Source organism: Zootoca vivipara, chromosome 13 (assembly GCF_963506605.1).
Source record: "Zootoca vivipara chromosome 13, rZooViv1.1, whole genome shotgun sequence".
NCBI lineage: Eukaryota > Metazoa > Chordata > Lepidosauria > Squamata > Lacertidae > Zootoca > Zootoca vivipara.
Genome location: NC_083288.1, coordinates 19,905,829 through 19,928,389, shown reverse-complemented (window position 1 = coordinate 19,928,389; position 22,561 = coordinate 19,905,829). Strand labels below are relative to the sequence as shown.

The window sequence follows — 22,561 nt, the reverse complement described above, 5'->3', positions numbered from 1 at the left end:
TTCTAATGGAAGTATTTTTCATTTTTCTTTTATGTAGTCCAATGTACATTTAAATACATTAAGGTCATTAATAAATTCAGTTCGCGATGATATATTTTAATGGATGCCTTGCTTTGTTGACTTTCTTTCTAAAATTAACAAAACCACGAGTCCTTAAAATGGGAAGTTTAGAAATCTATGATTCTAGGAAGGCAAAAAAAAATGTAAACCAGAGGCTTCTGCTACAATAGACAGACAACTGGCTTAAGATAAAGATAGGGAAATACTATGGAGTGCAATGTGTAACTACTAGACTATGAAACTGACCATCATGGGACATCATGAGGACAGTTAGCTTAAACAGCTTGAGTTTAGTATAAAGCCTAAATCCATTAGTGGCTGTTAGATATGTGACAGCAAAAAGTACAACCTGCTTGCCTTTTTCTGGTGAACTTCTCTGTGGAAGTTGGCTGGCTGCTGCCAGAACTCAGAAAAATGAGTTGGATAACCTTTTGCTCTGACCCAATTTGGCAGATCCAATTTGTTTTGGATCCTCTTAGAGGATTTGTTTACGAAACCAACTGACTGTCTTCCCAGTTTGGAACGCCAATGTGCAAGGGCAAGTGTGATTTTTTTATAAAAAAACACACAACTCCAAATACATTCCCTGTAGCCGAACGCCCTCTGCTGGGCATCCGGATGCTTGGAAGAATTGCCACGGGGCACAAGAGCAACAAACTGACGGAAGGTGGGGGAAAATCAAAGTGGGTTTTATCAATGCATTTTGGGAATAGTAGCAGCTTCTTTAACCCCCTCCCCCCCAAAAAAAGTAGGAGAGAGAGAAAGAGAGCTCAGACGTTTCTGAGTCTAAGCTCAGGGCCATTTGCTTTGTTGGGACATACCTCGAGCAACCATGGTTTGAGTTTTCGATCTAGCAAAATGTCAAATCCCAGGATCTCAAAGCAGGCACTCCACATGGTGTGATTGGGGAAGCAAGTGAGATAGTTGTGCTTGATGATAGGATGGGCTGATATCAGTGTTTTAATGACAACATCTTCAATGTCCTTCCATATCTGTTCAGTTTCATAGCCATTCTGCTCCATGTGCTCATTAAAGGTGGACAACTTCCTTGAAAAAATTGGGGAGGGGGGCAGAGAGAGAGAGAGAGAGAACATACCTGAAGGACTTGCATTCTGTTTTTTATCTGCTGCTTTCAGCACGGAGAAGTTGGGCTGCTGCAGCCGTAAGCTAAGACCATATGCACAACTTTCCCCTTCACATTAATTAATCCGGATAGCTACCAGTTAATACTTCTAAAACAATGGGGAAGGCGAGAAAGCCCATCCTTCTGACAGTTTTGACCCATCCAGACTGAAGACTGAGTGATTATACTGGGAGAGGGGGGTCTTACAGAGGGTACCGAAAACTCATATTCATAGAATAACGTAACTGTAGAGCTGGAAGGGACTGCAGTGGTCATTTAGTCCAACCCCCTGCAATGTTGAATTAGCTAAGGAAAACATTTCATGTTGTTAGTTAGACCAAAAAAGAGATAAATAAAAGCCAGGCCCAAAGCCTGAAGATAGGCTGAACAGAGCTACAGGGGACACTCTGGAGCAGGGGTAGGCAACCTAAGGCCCGTGGGCCGGATGCGGCCCAATCACCTTCTCAATCCGGCCCGCGGACGGTCCGGGAATTAGCGTGTTTTTACATGAGTAGAATGTGTCCTTTTATTTAAAATGCATCTCTGGGTTATTTGTGGGGCATAGGAATTCGTTCATTCCCCCCCCCCAAAAAAAAATAGTCCGGAGGATGCTTAATCCACAGGGGAAATTGGGACCAACATAGGGTCATCCATGCCATAGAACCACTTCCCATCTTTCACTAACCATGGCACAGGGGAGTGGCGAGAGCCATTGGGAACAAACTCCTGTTTCTAAGACCACATCTTAAAGCCCCATGGAACTCTTATGCCTACCTCAGAAACAGATTACTGTAAATGCTTCCCCCCACCCTTGGACACAAGTTTCCTAAAAGCTTTGAAAAGTTGAGTTTTAAAGCTATCTTTCTGCCAGGTTAGGAACCGCGAGCCAAACATTTGAAAAGTAGAAGGACAGAGAGTGAGCAAATATGATGGAAAATCAAATCAGGGCACCGGCAATGATCCCTTGGCACTGGAGTTATAGGGGCATCTGTTCTAGTAACTCCTCCCACTTGTCTATTGATCTGCCACATTGCAGACCCCGTTTTTGGACAGCAGCACAGCGTAGCACTGCAGAAGTCAGGCTGCACTGCTGATATTTCAGTTGCTTACCGGGAAAGCACAATAATACTAAGGGAAAATACCAAAAGCAAACCAAGCCTTTGCCGCAGTGGGCAGAGCACTGCAGAAGAGCCTCAGCCAGCAGACTAACACAGCGCTAGTGATCAACAGAAAAGCCAAGAAATTCTAGAGGGGGAAATATTGAGGCAACAATAATTAGATCGAACTGACCGTTCTGTGCAAGATTTAGAGGGGAGGCTAATTACACCCACCGAAAACAATAAAACAGAGGGCGGCAATCCAGCAATTCCATTTGCAACAAATTCATTTGTATTTCCTTTAGGGGGGGATAAATCCAGGCTCCTCTCGCCTGCTCCAGGCACCCTGCTGTTACTCATCTGAGCTTTTTAAATGATTTATTTCACCTAATGATGGAGAATGAACCACGTTGCAGCTGAATTTGGAGAAATGTTTCCTAAACACGTATGAAATGGCCATAAAGATTCATGAGAACAGGCCCCCCAGCGTCCCCCCAGCTGTGATTATTTTAGAAAACATTCTGTACCTCTTGCTACCAGAGTCTGAGTCTCGTACAAAATTAGCGCTGTGCTTGTTAATTGAATAATTAGTCAGGTGCATACAGACGTCGTCCTGTAAATAATTAAACAAACAAGCAGGTTATGAGGCTAGAGAGATTTCTGCTTCCCTTATGCTGTTTCTTCAGGATGTTGGGGTGGGGTGGGGGTGGCAGGTGGAGTGGAAGCACCTTTACCTTTACCAGGCTGTGTACAGTATATTGAATGGCCTTTACATCCCTTTTGGACCTACGCAGCTGACATCACTTTCCTTAATTCCAATTGGAATTTTGAGCACATACCTCTTAGATGGTGGTGGTTGGGGTAGTTTCAATATTTCTGGACTCCAAGCTCCGCAATCAGAATAGATCACATAAGGAAAGTGATGTCACATTCACAGAATTATAAAAATGAAAGAGATAACAATATGTACACAGACGTTCTTCATAAAATACATGAGTTCAGAATGAAAGCAAGGCAAATGACAAAATTATCACCCCCTCCTACATCTCAGCAAGGTGGCTGTTGTTCTATTTGGACAATAAAGAGAGCAGACTATTTTAATCAAACCACAGACAACCAGGCTCTGCCTGAGAATTGGCTGTGGCCTCAGACATCCTTATTGCCTTTAGGGCATGACTATATCTTCCACGCAAAGCTATGTAACAGAACACAGGCAAACATGCATTTTGGGAACTCCGCAGGAGCAAAAGTGGCTGGAGGGATGATTTAGAGTGGAGAAGTAGTGAGCATTAAAAGGTTTAAGCAACATCTTTGTTCTATTACTTCTCTATTCCAAATTGCTCCTTCCCCCTCGCCCCCCCCAAAGCTGTTTAGTTGCTGTTTTTTTTAAAAGGCCCCTTCAAAACTAACATTAACAAATAACTTCAGGGTTAGCTCTGTAGGCAAAGGTTGCTGTGCAGGCTTCAAAAGGACAGAAGGTACAAAATATGTTAAAAACCCAACTTAAATCGGTGCAGGAGTTCTGAGCTTCACAAAATGCACCCCTTAGTGTCCCCTGGCCCCATGCATTTTCTCATAGTGATGCTTATTTCACAGGACAAACAAAGAAACAGCGGGATCTGCAAGCAGCTCCATCATTCCAGCCGGAGGAATGCTGCATAGAACTCTTCTCCTTGCAGGTACCGCTGTTTCCCACACTTTTGATTTCATCAAACCAGCTGCGTGAGATGCTTCCTTATGAATGCACACCACCCCTCAATGATTTATGGCTGTTATTTACAACATTGCTGCATTCCTTTTGATACCACAAGGCTTGGGTATTACCGTAATTCTTGGAAAATACCGAGGAAGCACCTGATGAATTATGTGGTTTGGACCAAAAGCCGTCAATATTTCTTACAAGCGTGCTTGGTCGCGTCAACAGGAACCTCCCTTGCTCACCAAGTTGCTGTGTGATGGGTCCGAGTAGGCAGACGTCGCAAAGCGCGCAAGGCCCTCTTTATAAACAAAAACCCGTAGTGGTTCACATGATGTTACCAGCACATAAATCCGAAGGTCAAATTTGAAGCCATCAATGATGAAAGGCTGTGGCAGGGTGGGGGCAGGGAGAGAGATAAAATTCTTAAATTAGATATCTAAAGGGGCAGTAGTAGTTTGGTAAATCTGGAGAATGCAACATTGCCTAGAAAACCACACAAAAGCCACTATTATACTAGTGTATTGGGCTGGGGGGGGGCGGGGCGCGCGGGTAGGTTCACTGGCTTCCTAAAGCCTTCTGGGTACTAATTCACATGTTGTATTTAACCCATGGAGGCCAAAATGGCTTGAGTTTCTCTCTTTCACAAAGATTCCAACTGTATGCATTGAGTGATTCAACCCCACCCTTGTTCCATGTTCACACCAGAATGTTACAAATAGAGGCACAGCTTCAGTCGAACTCTAGAACTCCCTTCTCTGGATGTTCACATCTGACCTTTTTCTGGGAACCATTAGGAAATGTCTGTGCTAATAAGCGGAGGGGCCTTGTAGGCAATCTAGTCCAACCCCCTACTTCTTGATGAAGAAAACCTAGAGTTACAATAACCCCAGCTGATGGCTGTCCAGCCTCTGCTTGAAGAGACTAATTACCCCCAGGTAACTGTCTCCATTATTAAACTGCTCTTACTGTTTGAAAGGTCTAACACAGGATTCCTCAAACCCGGCCCTCCAGATGTTTTTGGCCTACAACTCCCATGATCCCCAGCTAGCAGGACCAGTGGTCAGGGATGATGGGAATTCTAGTTTCAAAACATCTGGAGGGGCGAGGTTGAGGAAGCCTGGTCTAACAGCCTGTATTTCCACACTTTACTTTGCTGTATATTTTAAACCTCTGCTGGGGTTGTTTCACCAAAGAGTACTTGTCCCAAATCTGCATCTTGCCATCCATAAAATTCTCTTTTTATTTACCTGTTTTCTGCCCAAACCAAAACTTACTGTTAAGGGGTTTCCCCCCCCCCCTAATGGTTAGCCCCAATGGTCATGCCCTGTGCAACTTCAGCCCATTAGATCTAATCCTGCTATCGGGAGCCATAGAGAAAAGGAATGATGCCCTGGCTGAATGAAAAAGGAGGTAGTGATTGCGATCTTGCTATATACACACCCACAACATCATTGGGCAGGTGTGGATGCACCCACCATTGCTGGGACCACTTACATCCATTTTCATCTGCTTTCAACTGGACACACTTCTGGGTAATGCAGAATCAATCTACAATAAGCACTTTTCAGGGGCGAAAATATGCAGTAGATCTGGATAGCATGGGGACTATATAGAAAAATATGGATCCTAGAATAAAAAGTCATCCCATCACAGTCTCTTTGCTTTGCCCCACTTTTGCCAAGACTCCTGCTTTTGAGTGTGTTGCCTATGTATTCCCCTTCCTTCAGCCCCCTTCCTCCTTGAGCACTCCCATTCCCAAATCTCCCCACAGTCTCAGTCCCCTCTTAGCATCTTTCACCCTGATATCATGCAGCTGCTCTCTCTAGGTGCTGGATGCTAGGACCCATTCAATACAACTCCTTCTCTCAGAGTTGGTTCACTGATCAACATTATTTTTGATGGATTGGCACTTCCCTGAAATAGTACACTATGAGCATCTACAGTATTGCAGCAACCAATGACTAGAGCAGGGATGAGGAGCCTGTTTCCTTCTGATGCTGCTGGACTCCAACTCCCATCAATCCCAGCAGCCAGCATGCTGAATGGTAAGGGATGGTGTGAGTTGTGCCTGAGCTAAAGGGACTCACAGGCAACACAGGCAGCCCATTTCGAAGACTAATAAAAGGGGATACCTTTGAGATATAGAGCTGGCAGATCATATCCTCTCCAGGTTTGATATCTTTCACAGACCTTGTGATAAAAATGCCTCTGCCTTGACAACCAGAGTCTGGCTTACAGATGTAGGTTTTGTGTTTTTTTGACCTGCCAAATGCTTGCAGTTCTCCATAGCTGAGAGCAGTGAGGAGGAAAGCAAAATATACATTCTCATTTGATGTAGTACCAGACAGTGGCATAATAATAGTTCAAGCTAAAGTAGTGATAGTAATGGGAAATAGGCTTGATACCATCATGAACCACCCCGGATCTAAGATTGTTTGTTTTCTCTCTCAAGACATTCAGAAGAAACTTTTGCTGCCTTTCACACTACCACTTCCCTTTAGGCCCCTCATCCTTCCATTCCTCACCAATCCCAGTCATGACCAGATAGCTAAAGGGAAAACAAGATGCAGCCAATATCTTGCAGCGACCACATTTAATGAGTGAGCTATGGGAAAGTTCACACTTCTCACATACGGTACACTGTCAGTTCAGAGATACTCATGCAGGCTAAAGCTAAAGGGCATCCTTTCAGCAGGTCAAACCAAGTATCTTGACCCATTAGAGGAGACATAAATAATCATTCACCTGCTCATCGATGGCAAGAAATACTCTTCCAGAGAGCGAAAAAGAAACCTTTGACAAAATTTGGATCTCTTTTACTTTTGCAATATAGATATTGGTGTGGGGAGGAAGAACAGAGTCGTAAACAAATTGCTGTGGACTAGGTACTTGTTTTTATTGTTTTTGCAAGGCTGCATTAAAGGACTGGGGTGGTAATATGGCCCCCTGAGTGAGGACGAAGTTTTAACACCCCCCATATTTATTATTTCCACAGTGATTCATTTTGGTACTATTGCTTTTTTATGGATCTTCTCAGTAGGTACCTGTATAAATATAGGCAGTAGAACCAGAGATCATAGAATTGCAGAGTTGGGAAGGACCCTGAGGATCACCTAGTCCAACTCTCTGCAATGCAGGAATATGCAGCTGTCCCTTTCGGGGATTGAACCTGCAACCTTGGTGTTATCAGCACCATGCTCTATTAGTAGTAGTAGTAATTGTTGTTGTAATAATAATAATAACCCTGCTGAAAGGATGTTGCCTTTTTCAGAACTGAGTCTGGCAACTAGGCTTTCTCTCCAGATCCTGAGTTGATGAGGACGGAAAACAATGTTGGTAACATTGCGCAGCAGTTAAAATAAGGGGTCTAAGTCCCATCTCTTGGTATCCCACTATTTGAAGGGCATTTGCCCACTCCTGCTGCCTCATTCTTTCATTACAACTCTTTAATTGTATTGGATCCCAGGCCTAAGTCCACATAGATAAAGATGCCTGCATCTGAAAATGGATAAACGTAGAGATGAAAAAGATGCAGAAAAGACCAATCAAAATGGCTAGGGGGCTGCGGCATCTCTCCTTATAGGCAGTGCTATTTTTTCTAGAAAAAGCAGTGCTGGAGTTCAATATGAGCCCCTCCCTCGCTCTCTTATAATGCCAATGGCACCCACCTGAGAGGTGCCAGAACTGAGTTCCGGTGAGTTCCAGCTGAAAAAAAGCCCTTCCTGTAGGAAAAGGTTACAACCCTACAAGAGTGTCTGTACGGAGGTTTGTGGAATGCTCAGATGCATTCATTTGGTTCATTCCATCCCCACAAGTCACAGAGAAGATGTGCCATTTTTTTCACCAGTTGATCTGGTGGGCAGGGAGATAGTGGCCTATGGACAAGAGGCACAGCCCACTCAGGCAACTGTCCAGAAGAGCTTTTCCACGGGACAGAATCATTTATGATAAGCTACATAGGGCTTATCCACACTTCCTCTTGTTCCACTGCTTCCCTGCCACCCAGGGAAATCCGCTCTTTAGTGCTCAGTCGGAGCAAATGGCAATTTAGGTTTTCTTCAGATTTCCATTTCTTCCGATCAATAGGTAAAGAGCGCATTTTCCTTTGGAATGGAGTGAGGTAAGGGGAAAACCACTTTCTAGGCATGGCACAAGTGGAAATGTGCCCTTAGTGGGGTGGTGGCATTTTACCAGACAAGACCTGATAAAATGATTTTTAAAAACCATTTGCACAAAAGATTTTTTTCTCCTTCCGACTTTGCTTCTCCGCTCTGTGTCCACCTGGTTTCCTCAATCCCTGTGATGATGAGGGGAAGCGAGCCAAGATGGAAAATGATTTAGGAAAGACTCACTCAGCAGGAAGACACCAGGTCCTGGGAAAGAAGTTAAATTCCTTCGGAAAAAGCTTTAGCATCCTGCCCATGTTCCTGGCCAGAAGATCCTTCCTACAGATTTCCAGCATCCCAGGGAAATGGTTTATTTTCTAGAAAAGAGTCCAAGACAAAAGCCTGGTTGTTGTCTAGGCCTTCGGATCTTTCTCATAAATGAAAAAATGAAGGTAGACGTTTTAGCTGCACCACTTCAGAAGAAACACCAAGTACCTGGTAAGTTTTCATTTCTAGCACCCGTTCCAGTGAGACAGAAAAATCTGTCCAATACAGAGTCCAATCATCAACTTCAGTTGCCTCCCGGAGGCCACACATCATAGCAGCCCGTCGCACTACATCACAGAAGAGAGAATGGTGTCATCAGCATTTAATAGATACATCTGCAAGAGGAAACATCGGGTGGGGAGGCTTGTTCAACTCAGAGGGTCACAACAAATACACATCTAAATCTAAAATGCTGCCGCTAAGTTGTACATATTTTAATTGCATGGAATGAATGCAAGAGATGATAATTTGCTTGAGCCTGGGCAGTGCCAAGATACAGTTGGTAGATACATAATATTTATTCTGTATCATAACATTTCCAACTGCAAATCCCAACCCTAGCCTTCATTTATTTAGATAATATATATTCCACTTCACATGCCAAAGAAAAGCTCTTTTGACAAACATTAGGCTGCCCTTGAAAAAATATCAATATTTTTAGAAGTAATGATAATTCAAAAAATGCAATGGATGCAGCTAACAAAATTCCAATTTAAGTCAAGAGACACATGAAAGTTGCTCCCTGGTGCAAATGGTGCTTTTCTCACTGTTTACAAGTAGTGACTGAGAAATAAAGCCAATCTATTATTTCACAACCCAGGGACAAAGAAGGGCGCTCACCACTCTCGTACTTGCAGTTGGTCAGATTTATCACTGGTCATCTGGAAAACAGAAAAAGAAGAAGAAAGACAGAGGCAGACAGGCAAAACCAATTCATGGTCTTATTGCAAAGCACCCGAGTACCTTCTGGGACCTCTTTTAAGATTTAAGCCTCCAGGTGTAGATCATGGGTAGGCAACCTAAGGCCCGGGGGCCGGATCCGGCCCAATCGCCTTCTAAATCCGGTCTGTAGACGGCCCAGGAATCAGTGTGCTTTTACATGAGTAGAATGTGCCCTTTTATTTAAAATGCACCTCTGGGTTATTTGTGGGGCCTGCCTGGTGTTTTTACATGAGTAGAACGTGTGCTTTTATTTAAAAGGCATCTCTGGGTTATTTGTGGGAAATAGGAATTCGTTCATTCCCCCCAAAAAAAAATATAGTCCGCCCCCCCCAAGGTCTGAGGGACAGTGGACCGGCCCCCTGCTGAAAAAGTTTGCTGACCCCTGGTGTAGATGGTTCAAATACCACATGGCCTATGAACTCACAGATTGCCACAGGGGGCGCCATAACAATGATGTAAACTGGAAGGTGAGAGGCAGTGAGGGGGGGGGCATTGAAGTTTGCCATTGCACAGGGTGCTGCTGAAATCTGAGACCCCGAGGTCTGCCACTGGGGTTGTAGGTGTGTTGCTGTGAGTCAAATGAGTTTAATAAATAATTAAAAAAATACAAAATAATTAGCTTCTAAGCAGTCTGAGTAAGTCACCAAATGTCATGTGAGCAAGAAATATGCTGCCAGATCAGAACAATTGCTGCTATAGGGAAATTTTCACTTTCTCCTGCATATGACCCCAGGAATGGCAGCACAAACCTGTGGCCCTTTCCTTCGGAAGCCTGTCTGTATATCCGTAACAATATTATATTGATGATTTTTTTGAAAAGCCTTGCAAATAAGCTGCAAAGCTTAATTATTATTATTATTATTAGTCTGCTGAGCTCCATCTCTCCTGTAGCAACTACATTTCGATGCTGGGCACAGAGGAACAATGGAGTGCTCCATCATTCCCCCACAAGCCCCCTTTCTCATCTGCATGCAATTCCTTATTGTGGGAATGTTCAGGAATGTGGATGAGGAGATATTGTTTAATATATCCTATCCCCGCTTGCGCTAGCAAGCACAAAACTTTAGCAGAGTAAAACATTCCCCTTTTTCAAAATACACAGCAGAAGAACGTTTGCGCAGGCTTGATTTAAGCCACTAAAATAAAGTGTATTTTCCTGGTATTTCCCCTTTTTCCCTCTTAAAAGGAAAGACACAACACAATGCTCTTAAAAGTATAAAAGATGTTTACTTACAAGCATCTCGAGGTACAGCACACTCAAGAGGTAGACTTGCTTAGTTAAAAGGTAATATATACATTGTGAAGTTCACTTATAAGAAGTGAGACTCCATCTCATCTCTCTCTCTAGGCTGGAGGCCTTGAGGGAGAGACTCACTAAGATGTGTGTAGTCCAAGAGGTCTGGTCCAAGAGAGGGAAAATGGCTGTTTCCTTCAGGATTTATCTGCCACTTCCTCAACTCATTTGCATGTGAAGGAAGAGGAAACTACGCTTAGTCATATCCTCCTCCTCAGTCCTCCAAGTGGACTATCTAGGGATTGTTGTGACTTGACTGCACTTAACCCTTTGCATCCCACAAACCCCTTCTCAGGCAATTCACAACATACACAAAAACATACATAAATAACTTTAATCAACCACCCAAGAGTCCCAGCTTGCCACGAAGATCCTGGAACTTCTCTCTTGGCAGGGGCTTTGTTAGGACATCTGCAGTCATCTGGTCAGTGTTGCAGTAACACATTTCAACAAGTCCATCCTCGATCACCTGGCGTATGTAGTGGTACCTGACCCCAATGTGTTTGGTGCGTGCAAGGAACTTTTCACTTTGTGTCAGCTTCATACTGCTCTGATTGTCCTCCATCAAGCTGACAGGTCCCGTTCTTGGCACGCCAAAGTCCTTCAGGAGCTGATCCAGCCAGGGGATCTCTCTGCAAGCTTCCGAAGCCGCAATGTACTCAGATTCTGTGGACGATAAAGCTACACATTTCTGTTTATAGCTGCCCCATGCAATAGCTCCGTCCCCATACATAAAAACATAGCCACTTGTGGATTTATAATCCTTATTGTCCCCAGCCCAATCCGCATCAGTGTACCCAAGCAGTTTAGGGTCTCTGACAGCTGGCAGTTTTAATTTACAGTCCATGGTTCCCTTTAGATAACGAACAACCCTCTTAACTCCAGCCCAATCATGCTCAGTGGGACAACTTACTTTCCTACTTAGGATCCCCACTGCACTTGCCAGGTCAGGTCTGCATGTGGTAACCAAATACAAAAGTTTGCCGACCGCTGACCTGTATTGCGTGTTGTTTGGCAGCAACTTCGAACCTTGTTGATTCTTCAAGAAGTCTGTGGCCATCGGTGTCGCAACTGGGTGTGCGTCCTGCATCTGCATGCTTTCAATCAGTTCGGTTATCTTTTGCCTTTGGCTGAGTAAGAACGATCCATCCTCTTCTCTCTCAACTTGAATTCCCAAGTAGTATTTCACTTTTCCAAGTTCCTTGACCTCTACTTCCCTGTTGAGGTGTTTGACTATGTCTTTATAGTCTTTCTCATTTGACGTAGAAATTAAAAGGTCGTCAACAAAGGCTAAAATGTACGAAAACTGTCCATTCCTTTGTTTGGTGTACAAGCACTTATCAGCAGTCCCTTGCTTGTACCCAAGCTGCACCAGCATCTCATGGAGTTTCTGGTTCCAAGCCCTCGCTGCTTGCTTCAAACCATAAAGTCCTTTCTGCAGCTTGCACACTAGATGTGCCTCATTTGGTTTAATGAAACCTTTGGGCTGCTTCATATAAATCTGCTCAGAAATTTCGCCGTGAAGAAAGGCTGTCGCAATGTCAATATGGTAAACTGACATTTGCTTAGATGCTGCAATACTTAAAAGTAGTCTGACACTGCTGTATCGAACTGTCGGTGCAAACACTTGATCGTAATCCTCTCCATACTTCTGGGAAAAACCTTGTGCCACAAGCCTAGCTTTGTAGCGTTGCACCTCCCCTTCTGAACCCTTTTTAACCTTGAACACCCATTTACTTCCAATTGCTTCCTTACCAGGAGGTAGTTCTGTGAGTGTCCAGGTCCTGTTCCGATGAAGTGCATCTATCTCCTCCTGAGCAGCTTTCCTCCAGAGACTGGCTTCATCTGGTGGCATCCTCTCTATCTCTTCCCATTTGGAAGGTTCCTGTGGAGACGCCGACCTTGTAAGGTAGGACAGCCGTAATGGTGGAACACCTCTGTTGGTTCTGGATGAGCGTCTGACCTCTGGTCTTTCGACCGCATCAGCTTCCTCATCCTCCTCCAGCAGTGGCATATCCCCATACAGCTGCTCGTCATCATCTTCGTCTCTGGTGCTGCCAGGGGCCTGGACCTCCACGTCTTCTCGGGTGTCACCTATAGGGGGTGCTACGACACTAGAAGTTGGATTAGTACTTTGTATTGGTTCAAAAGGAAAAATCACAAATTCCTCATCCTGTGGCTCCTTGGAACAATCAATGGCAGTGTCCTTTGTATCAACTTTGCCTTGCTCATCGAAGTAAATTACATGCTGCGAACTTGTCTTGCCAGTTTGCGGATCCAAGACTCTATATCCTTTTCCTCCAGAAGCGTACCCAACTAGGATCCCTGCCTTCGCTCTGGAATCAAGTTTGTGTCTGTGCTCCTTGGGCACATGATAGTAGCACAAACTTCCAAATACACGTATATGTGACAAATTTGGGGCTTTTCCATGCCAAAGTTCAAATGGTGTGCGCTCTGCGCCTTTTGTGGGCAGTCTGTTCTGAAGATAGACTGAGCAACGAGCCGCTTCACCCCACAGCCTGTGTGACAAGTTAGCTTCCTTTAGCATGCACCTTGTCATTTCCAAAATGGATCTAAATTTCCTCTCTGCAATTGAGTTTTGTTGAGGTGTGTAGGCAACTGTGGTCACGTGTGATATGCCTTCTCTAGCCATGACGGCCTGCATCTCATGTGAACAAAATTCCCCACCATTATCGGACATTAAAATGGAAGGGGCTCGCTGGAACTTGTTCTTGACCATGTTAAGATAGTCCCTGAACAATTCCACTGTCTCACTCTTCTCCTTGATAAAGTAGGCTACGCAGAATCTCGAGAAATCGTCCAAAAATATCAAAATATATTTATTACCTCCTAGAGAAGACACATTCATTGGTCCACATAGATCTGTATGGACAATGTCCAATACTTTAGTGCTTCTCTTCTCTGCACAACGTGGGAGAAGGTTTAGTTGCTTTCTCACTAACACAAGTTATACATTTTGATGTTGGTGTATTTGTGTTGCTTTGCTTTACCTGCAGACCTCTCACAAGATCACCTTTCTGTAGTTCCAGAATAACGTTGGTGTCTCTGTGTCCAAGTCTCTTGTGCCAGAGTTCCAGACTTCCTTCGTCCTTTTGACTTGGTTGCGCCACCTTTGCAGACTGGTTCTGCTGGTTCTCTGAAACATTAAGCTCATATACACCATCCTTTAGTGTGCCTTGAACATAAACTTCATCATGCTTAGTCACAATACATTGTCCTTTTTCAAATGTAATTTTAAAACCTTTCCTGTCCAAACTGGACACGCTGAGTAAGTTGCAATTAAGCTTTGGTGCAAACTTAACTTCAGTTATCTTAGTATTAATTGTTTCATGATCTACGTTGAATTTCAAATTCACAGTTCCTGAACCAATTGCCTTTACAATGTTGCCATCAGCAATCTCAATTTCAGAGGTTTCATCCCCATTAATCTCATTAAAATACTCCTTTTCATAACAGAAATGAGAACTCGCTCCACTGTCAAGAATCCACTTATTGCGCTTATTTTCACAATCCTGGACAGCTAAACTCCTCTCCTGCATCAACATGGTTTGCTCATGACTCCCCTTCTTAACACCTTGTGGTTTTGAGGGGTGGGATTCAACTTTATCCCCATTTTGACTCTTGCAGTTCCTTGCTATGTGGTTTTTCCCATTGCATTTAAAACAAATTATTTCTCTAGATGTCTGTCTGGACTTTCCAAAATGCTTGGATGCATAGCTGCTATCCTTCCTCCTTGGATTCCTTTCTTGAGAATCAAGGCTATCTCTGCATTCCTCTCTTAAATGGTTGATAAGCTCATTAAAAGTTAAATCCTTTGTGTGATCCATTATACTTTTAAATGGAGTAAACGTAGGTCCCAATGATGCAAGCATAAACGTTACTTTAGTCACATCATCAAAGGCTCTGGGAGTAAGGGCAATTCTTTGAACAATCTCAGAAAAATTCTTAAAATGCTCTGTAAACTCTTCTCTAGAATTCATCTTCAACTTGAGTAACTTATCCAACAAGTATCTATAGGAACTCTCTGTAGATTGTGCATAAATGCGTTCAATGTCCTCTAGGATCTTAGATGCATCATCTTCAAAATTTATCATTGATAGATGCTCATTCCTCAAACTGCTCAAAATTATGTGCTTGGCTTCATCATTTTTAATACTCCAAGCTTCTATCTTAGCTAAAGCTTCTGCATCGGTTCCTGTAGGCTTTTCTTCCTTAATGGCCTGCAGAACACGCCTAGCAGCAAGATAAACTAAAACGCGCTGCTTCCACTGCACAAAATTATTGTCATCCAGCAGCATAAAACTTGGTCTTGCCTCACTATCAAAACTGGAGCTTGCCATCTTAAAACTTCAAAAATTTCCAAAATTCAAAAATCTTTCAAAAATCAAATTCAAAATCTCAAAAATATCTTCACTACCTCTGAGCTTTCTCAGTGCTGTAAACTCTGAGGGAGGGGAGGGGTAGTTAATCCCCCAAGCACACTGCAGAACAAAGAGACCATGTGCTCAACCAGGAAATCCTAACTGGAAAAATCCTACAGAGTTCAAAATCACAATCCAAATCAATCCTTCAAAAATACACAAAATACGCAACTCTGGGCCGCAATAACCCTTCGTGGGAATGTTCAGGAATGTGGATGAGGAGATATTGTTTAATATATCCTATCCCCGCTTGCGCTAGCAAGCACAAAACTTTAGCAGAGTAAAACATTCCCCTTTTTCAAAATACACAGCAGAAGAACGTTTGCGCAGGCTTGATTTAAGCCACTAAAATAAAGTGTATTTTCCTGGTATTTCCCCTTTTTCCCTCTTAAAAGGAAAGACACAACACAATGCTCTTAAAAGTATAAAAGATGTTTACTTACAAGCATCTCGAGGTACAGCACACTCAAGAGGTAGACTTGCTTAGTTAAAAGGTAATATATACATTGTGAAGTTCACTTATAAGAAGTGAGACTCCATCTCATCTCTCTCTCTAGGCTGGAGGCCTTGAGGGAGAGACTCACTAAGATGTGTGTAGTCCAAGAGGTCTGGTCCAAGAGAGGGAAAATGGCTGTTTCCTTCAGGATTTATCTGCCACTTCCTCAACTCATTTGCATGTGAAGGAAGAGGAAACTACGCTTAGTCATATCCTCCTCCTCAGTCCTCCAAGTGGACTATCTAGGGATTGTTGTGACTTGACTGCACTTAACCCTTTGCATCCCACACTTATACCTTATGGCTATCAAGAAAACGCTTAACTACAGGGCTGTTTTAGAATTAAAAAGAGAAACGAGCTACATCTTTTCAGACAGTGACAGATGCTGGTGGAAGTTTAGCAAAGTGTACACGCTTCCTGCTCTCAAATGGGGCGCAGAGCTTTCCCCCTTGGCCTTGCATGATTGCACCAGGGTATAGCACCATAGCACCATAGCTGGAGACTAAAAACGATGCAGTGATCAAGATTTACTTCAAAGGTGCTTGCTCGCCGATCACTGCAGTCTCAGAGTAAGTGAGTACATGACTCCCAGGGCCAGGGTTGAGGTATCAGATGAACCACAAACAGTACGGTTCGTTTGGCAGAGAAGCTGCCTTGCCCTAAGGCCAATCGGGCATGCAACTAGATTGCCAACAGCTAAACCTCAAACAGATTGGAAATTGCTGTTCCAAGAGAGCGGAATGTTTTTTGTTTGCTATTAAAAAAACAGTGAGGAAAGCCAGTTGAATTTGAATGAACTGAAACTCACAGGAAGGCCCCAGACAAGTCCCTGTTATTCAGCCTATTCTAAACACGTAAAGGAAAAAACTAAGTTAAGGATATATCAATATGCATGCTGAGCATTTGGAATGGACTGGCATGATCGGTTGGGAGGCAGTGGCAGACCTACATTTTGGGGGCTTGCGCTGTTATGGGCCCCCCTTTGCAACCAGCAGCAAGGTCTGGGTAACCACTGTTATCTTCTTCAATGGGGTTGTTTACAGCAACCTTTACAACATCTGTGCTATTGACTTTCAAACTTTGAAATATACATACAGTGTACACAAAATTAATCAATTTGAGTATGTGACTCAATTGGGTCTACTAGATTTTTTAAAGCAATGTGGACTAAAGTAAGTTATAGGGCGCCTCCAGGTTTAGGGACCCTGAAACTTAATTTTCAATAGTTTCATAGAAGATTCACCCCTGATGGGAGGTATATTAATATATGCTCTTTAATTCACTCATTTCCTCTTACCGGTAGTACACTACTGTTCGTCTGGTTTTCTCCCACTGCATTTGTATTGAACCCCTCCCCTTTCTCATTATTACCACAAAAGTTTGCAATGCCTCCTGGTTAGTGCCTCGTATATTTTTATGACTTTCAGAGTTACGGTACATTTCCTTGTCACCATCCAGATTCCCCAAGTGCTTTCAATACTTATTTCTAACCTCCTTTTCTTCTTTCTCTTCTTCACAGCGGTGTTGGACTCGGAGCACAAATTTTTTCTGCTCTCTTCTTCACACACCGCTGTTTCCTGATCTGTGGCGTCCAATGCACTTTCCTCTCTTTCCAGGCCACTTGAAAGCAACTCTAGGTCGGACACATCCTTCTCACCCAGCTCTTCCAGCTCTTGCCTCTCTGTGTGAAATGAACCATACCTTCGTGCTGAATCCGATACCCTCATCCTGTTAGTAAGAAGGAAAAAAGGCAAAGAAGTAAATTGGATCCACATTCCTATCCACTTTGTCTGCAGCTCCAATTAAACAAATAAAAAGACATATTAATATGTCTTTGTTGATCTCTCCTTAATCGCCTGGACCTATATGAATTTCTCTGTATTTTGATAAGATCGCCTCCATCAGAAGGCAAGTGCAGTCCTGCAACATCTCTCTTTCCATTAATTACGATATCCATGTGAATGGACAAAGAAATGTACTATGACTCTCAGTCCTTTTACTGTCATGTTCACCATAAAGTGAATTCACCCTAACACAGGCATTAGAGCTATAAGCATCCTTCTTATAACAGCCAGTGCCTTTTAAATAGCTTACCCCTGCTCATCTCTATGGGTTCAGTCCTCCTAGAGTGCAATGTTATAGGCCAAAAGAACATGCACTTCACTTGAATGCCACCTCAGTACTGACATCTGATAAGTTGAATGAGAGAACCCTGGGTCTATCGAATCTACAGGATGAAACTTGAATCTAACAGTTCAAGTTCTCCTGCAAGCAAGCAGTTCAAAGGGAAGTTAAGATACAGTAAATGTTTTATCTGGGATCTGTGCATTTCATGGGTGGGGTTGATATTAATCGTACCCCATCAAACATGCTTTTCTCCTAGGAAACTAGACCCTGTATGATAGAAAAGTTAGTCTAGTTAGTCTAACTTGTTCATCTACATAAACTTTGCAGCAGGACCCTCGAAATGCCTGGATAAACAAGAGTGACACTGACATATTAATTCACACAGCTATTCCTTGGATAGAGAGACCTCGTGGAGAGAAAAAAATAGAGTTCTACTTTAGATCAGAAACCAACCAACTCCTAACAATTTTTTAGAAATCCCCACTCTTCAAAAACATTCCTAAAATATTTGGATGATCAGAAGTTTAAAGAAAGGGAAGAACAGAACGCTGATTTGGAGGCAAATTACTGAATTTGTATAACAAGGCATTTCAGAGATCTTGCGTAAATGAAATCCTCTGTGTTGTCAGGCTTGGTTTGGCAAATAAAACCTAACTGTTTTGTCTAAAGCAGAGTTTATGCTAACATGTGATGATGTGAAGGATTCCACACAGAGCATATTAAGGGCACATTAATTTTAATAAGCAGAAGCAGAAAGCCCTGAAACATATCAAAGTGAAGTGTAAATATTTTAGCTTCCCACCCCCCTCAGCAGAAGACAACAAAACTCAGGCCTCCTTCTCCTGCCCCACACAGAAATAGACAAGTCCTGCACAGGACAAAGCAAGGTTGGAGCTCTGCCTCCCTCCAGTTTCTTCCACAGAAGCATAGGACAGGGAGGTCACTTCTAGACAACCTCTTTATTGAGCATTAATCCTGACTTGTTTGCATAGAGATTAGGTTCCTGGCTATTTACAGGTGAAACTCGGAAAATTAGAATATCGTCGAAAAGTGCATTTATTTCACTTTAACGCAACTTAAGTAACGCAACTTAAAAGGTGAAAACAATATATGAGATAGATGCATGACATGCAAAGCAAGATTTGTCAAGCCTTTCTTTGTTGTAATTGTAATTATTTGTCATTAGGCAGGTCAATTGTAAATGGAATGTAATTAATGAAATGTAATAGCGATATTTACTTTGGTTTATTTTTGTATTATTGTAACTATTTGTTTTATTACTGTGGAATTTCCAAAAGAAAGCATTTGTAAAAAATAAAAATAAATAAATAATAAGTTGCAATACTGAAATAAATGCACTTTTCGATGATATTCTAACTTTCCGAGTTTTACCTGTAATGAGCATTCCTTCTCATTTATTTGTGGGGAGGTCAGATGGTGCTGCATAAAAGCAAGGATTTTCCTACACTTTCCAGTGTACCTTCCTGCCATTTTCCTTATCACAAAAGTCCAATCTCTGGGGGAAAGGAGGTTTGTTGCACAACATCTCACAAGCAGCTATAACTGTGCAATCTGAATCTATTAAGGCATGATTGAACCCAACCCGACAACAGTGACAGTCTGGAAGTGCCTGGAGTGAGAAAGCTAGATTTCTGCCCAAGTCCCCCAAAGAACTGTGAATCCTGGTTCTGATTCATTTATTCATTTAGAATAGAGGCTTTCAGCCTTTTTGAGTCCATGGCTCCCTTGACCAACTACATCCTTTCTGCGGCACCCCGGCAGGGCTCAGGAGCCCAGTTATGTCACCCCTCGCCTGCAGAGCTGGCAGCCTCTCACCCTTTTTTGAACACCTTCCCCTGTGGAGGGTTCCCTCAGCCTCCTCTCCCCTCTCCTTGAGAGTCCTCTGGGCAGCTGCTGCTTCCACCCCTGGTCTCTGAGCTGCCCCCCACCGCCCCAAAGAGAGGTGTCTCCTTACACTGCCCCACATGGGCCTGGGACTTGTCTGTCCATTCCCAAGAGCAGGGGCTGGCGGATGGGTTGGCTGGGCTCCCTCGCCCGCTTGCTTGCTTGCTTACTCCGAGGCCAGCTCAGCTCCTGGCAAACCAGCACTCCCTGGCCAGCCCCAGAGGCACCATTCGCCTGCAGAGCTTGTAGCTGTGCAAGCCTTTGGGAGTCAGAGACACGAGAAGACATCAGAGGAGGGAGGGAAGGAAAGAGGGACAGAGGCCAGTGTTGCCCACGGCACCCCGGACCACCATTCAAGGCACCCCAAGATGCCACGGCACACTGCTTCAAAACCACTGATTTTCAACATTCCTATTTACTCCTATTTACAACACCCCACATTAAAAATTTCAGTGCAATCCACAACAATATAAATACATTCTTAATAAAATGTACATCAACACCCTCAGAAAGCCAAACAATGACTACAAGCTTGGTATTAAAAACCAGCAAATTGGTTTGCCCCAAGTTCTATTCATCCATGGTCAGAGGTCTGTGCTCACAAACACTGTCTGCAAAGCTCTAAATTGCAATTAGAACATATTAAAAACTCACTGACACTTACTGAGTAAATTGTTCCTTATCTTTGTGTGATGATTTAGTACCGGTAGTACAGTAGTATTTCATCCTGAACAAGGAGAATTTGAAGTACGTATACAAAAAAATAATAATAATTAGGGAACCGATCCTTTAAATAATATCACCGTGGTGCAGTACGTAGACATCCAATACAAAGGTTAAAAAGTATAGACATTGGCCTGAGTTGCAATAATCTATGCCAGAATTATTAATTGTTAATTTCTCTAGGTAATTTCTTATTGTAAGTATATTAAATAGTAGTGAAGTTGCAAAGAGTTGAAAAGGCATAGTTCTTTCATTCTTAAAAGCTGTCGCAACTACCGTACTTTCAAACTTGACACAGCTTTGAATACTAAACAAACACTATGATTAATGCAATTGACATTTTATTTCTTGCAACTATAGCGCTGCAAAGCAAAAAGAATGATAAACAGAAGCAAGCACCATTGCTTTCAACAGGACTTCTGACATGTATGTATAAGACTGCACTGTTAGGCTGCAATCCCGAACATAGTTATTTGGAAGTAACTGCTACTTAAATAAACAGGAATTATATCTGATTAAATAATGTTAGAATTAGAGGACATTTTTTGGGGGGGATGCTAACATCTGGGGAAGGAGTCTATTTTTAGTGTTTCAGGTGTACCTGAAGTGGTACTGTATATGACTTTGGACTCCCAATATGTTGAAAAACCATCAGAAAAAGAACATGCACAACATGTTAGACAAGTGAGCAAATAGATGTTAATCTAAACATAATGTTGTTTACAACTGTGAGTCTCTCTCTCTCTCATATGCATAACTCTCGCATTTGCTAAAACGAACCTGATCCTCTGCCTCCATTCCTCACCATGGACTTTAGGGTCTTCCCAGATCTGTTCATAACGCAAAGAATATCCTGTTGCTGTTGCCATCTTGAGGTCTCTAAGCAGGATAAAGAAAGCAAACAAACACAGGTACAAGTCTCAGCCAATGAGATAACAAACAGCTTTGAATACAGGACTGGGAGTAGTGACGGACTCTGGCACAAATCAGGAGTCATTACAAAATAATAATCAGTGGATACACTATGAAGGAAAGCCAGCAGAATCTGTCCCACTGTCACCAGGGAAATGTTTGTTTGTTTCATTAATGGTTGTCTGGACTTGTCTTTCCATTATTGACCATTGTTGATACTAGACTGCCAACAGAGTATCACGTGTTCACAATTTTCAAATGATAAAAGTTTGATTTTTTAAAAAGACTGAAAGTGTATCTTACCAATATTATTTTCGGAAACTCAGTAAAACATTCTTTTAAAAAACATTTTAACTGCTTGGATGAAGAAAGGTTTTCCTGGTGTGCGATGTGCAAATCCTGCAGCTTTATATTAGAATAAACGAGCTGAACAGTTAAATTGATGACAAAGTACTGTATTACTTCACCACTAATAGCTGAGCAAGCAAATGGGTAAAAAACTACACACACCATACAAATCCAATATTATTACTGCATGGCATTTAAAAATTTAATTAAATATAAATTAAGTGTACTATGCAGCCCATAATTTCCTGAGCTCTGCACACACATACAAAATTTGACTAAGCAGATCATTTGTTTATGTTCGGTTTCCCATGTTCTTAGCTTCGCGCTTTAGCACAGAACCATACATGATGCATATCCTCCAACATTTCTCCTATGAAAATAGGGACGTCCCATTCCATAATGATAATTTTACTATTTATGCCCCACACGCCTTTATTTTGGAGGATATGGAGTTACTCAATTCTGAGGCCGTCTGAAGGCAATCCTGTATAGCAGTGGTTTTCAACCAGTGTGCCATGGCACCCTGGGGTGTCTTGAATGACGGTCAGGGGTGCCATGGGTCCCTCTTTCCTTCCCTCCCTCCTCTGATGCCCTCTCGTGTCTCTGCCTCCCAAAGGCTTGTGTGACTGTTTGTTGCAGCAGCCCTGGGCTACAAGCTCTGCAGGTAAATGGTGCCTCTGGGGCTGGCCAGGGAGTGCCCCCGCCCTCGCAGCGCGCAGCACGGCTTCGCTGTGCAGCGCCTCACCTGCCAGCCGGACGCCCTGGCACCCTGCGCCACCGGGACTATACCTAGAGCCGGCTCTGGTGAGGAGACACCTCTCTTTGGGGCGGTGGGGGGCAGCTCAGAGACCAGGGGTGGCAGTAGCGGCTGCCCAGAGGACTCCCAAGGAGAGGAGAGAAGGAGAGGAGGCTGAGGGAACCATCCACAGGGGAAGGTGTTCAAAAAAAGGGTGAGAGGTT

The 22,561-nt window shown here is 43.1% G+C and overlaps 1 protein-coding gene across 2 annotated transcripts in view; it reads right to left on the bottom strand.

Annotated features, from left to right (window-relative positions):
- TTLL6 (tubulin tyrosine ligase like 6) overlaps positions 1-21,389 on the bottom strand; it is a 36,831-nt gene extending 15,442 nt beyond the window's left edge. The window contains exons 1-9 of one of the 2 annotated variants that reach the window (XM_060281430.1): positions 21,122-21,389; positions 17,078-17,314; positions 9,253-9,293; positions 8,581-8,699; positions 8,332-8,462; positions 6,112-6,268; positions 4,222-4,365; positions 2,808-2,893; positions 882-1,107 (exon numbers count right to left, since the gene is read on the bottom strand). In XM_060281430.1, coding sequence (XP_060137413.1) covers positions 882-1,107; positions 2,808-2,893; positions 4,222-4,365; positions 6,112-6,268; positions 8,332-8,462; positions 8,581-8,685 — 849 coding nt within the window. In that variant the 5' untranslated portion in view covers positions 8,686-8,699; positions 9,253-9,293; positions 17,078-17,314; positions 21,122-21,389. Of the gene's footprint in view, positions 1-881; positions 1,108-2,807; positions 2,894-4,221; positions 4,366-6,111; positions 6,269-8,331; positions 8,463-8,580; positions 8,700-9,252; positions 9,294-17,077; positions 17,315-21,121 lie in introns of those variants that run through there. The other variant, XM_060281429.1, reaches the window with a different exon arrangement.
- Between the last annotated feature and the right edge of the window lie 1,172 nt (positions 21,390-22,561).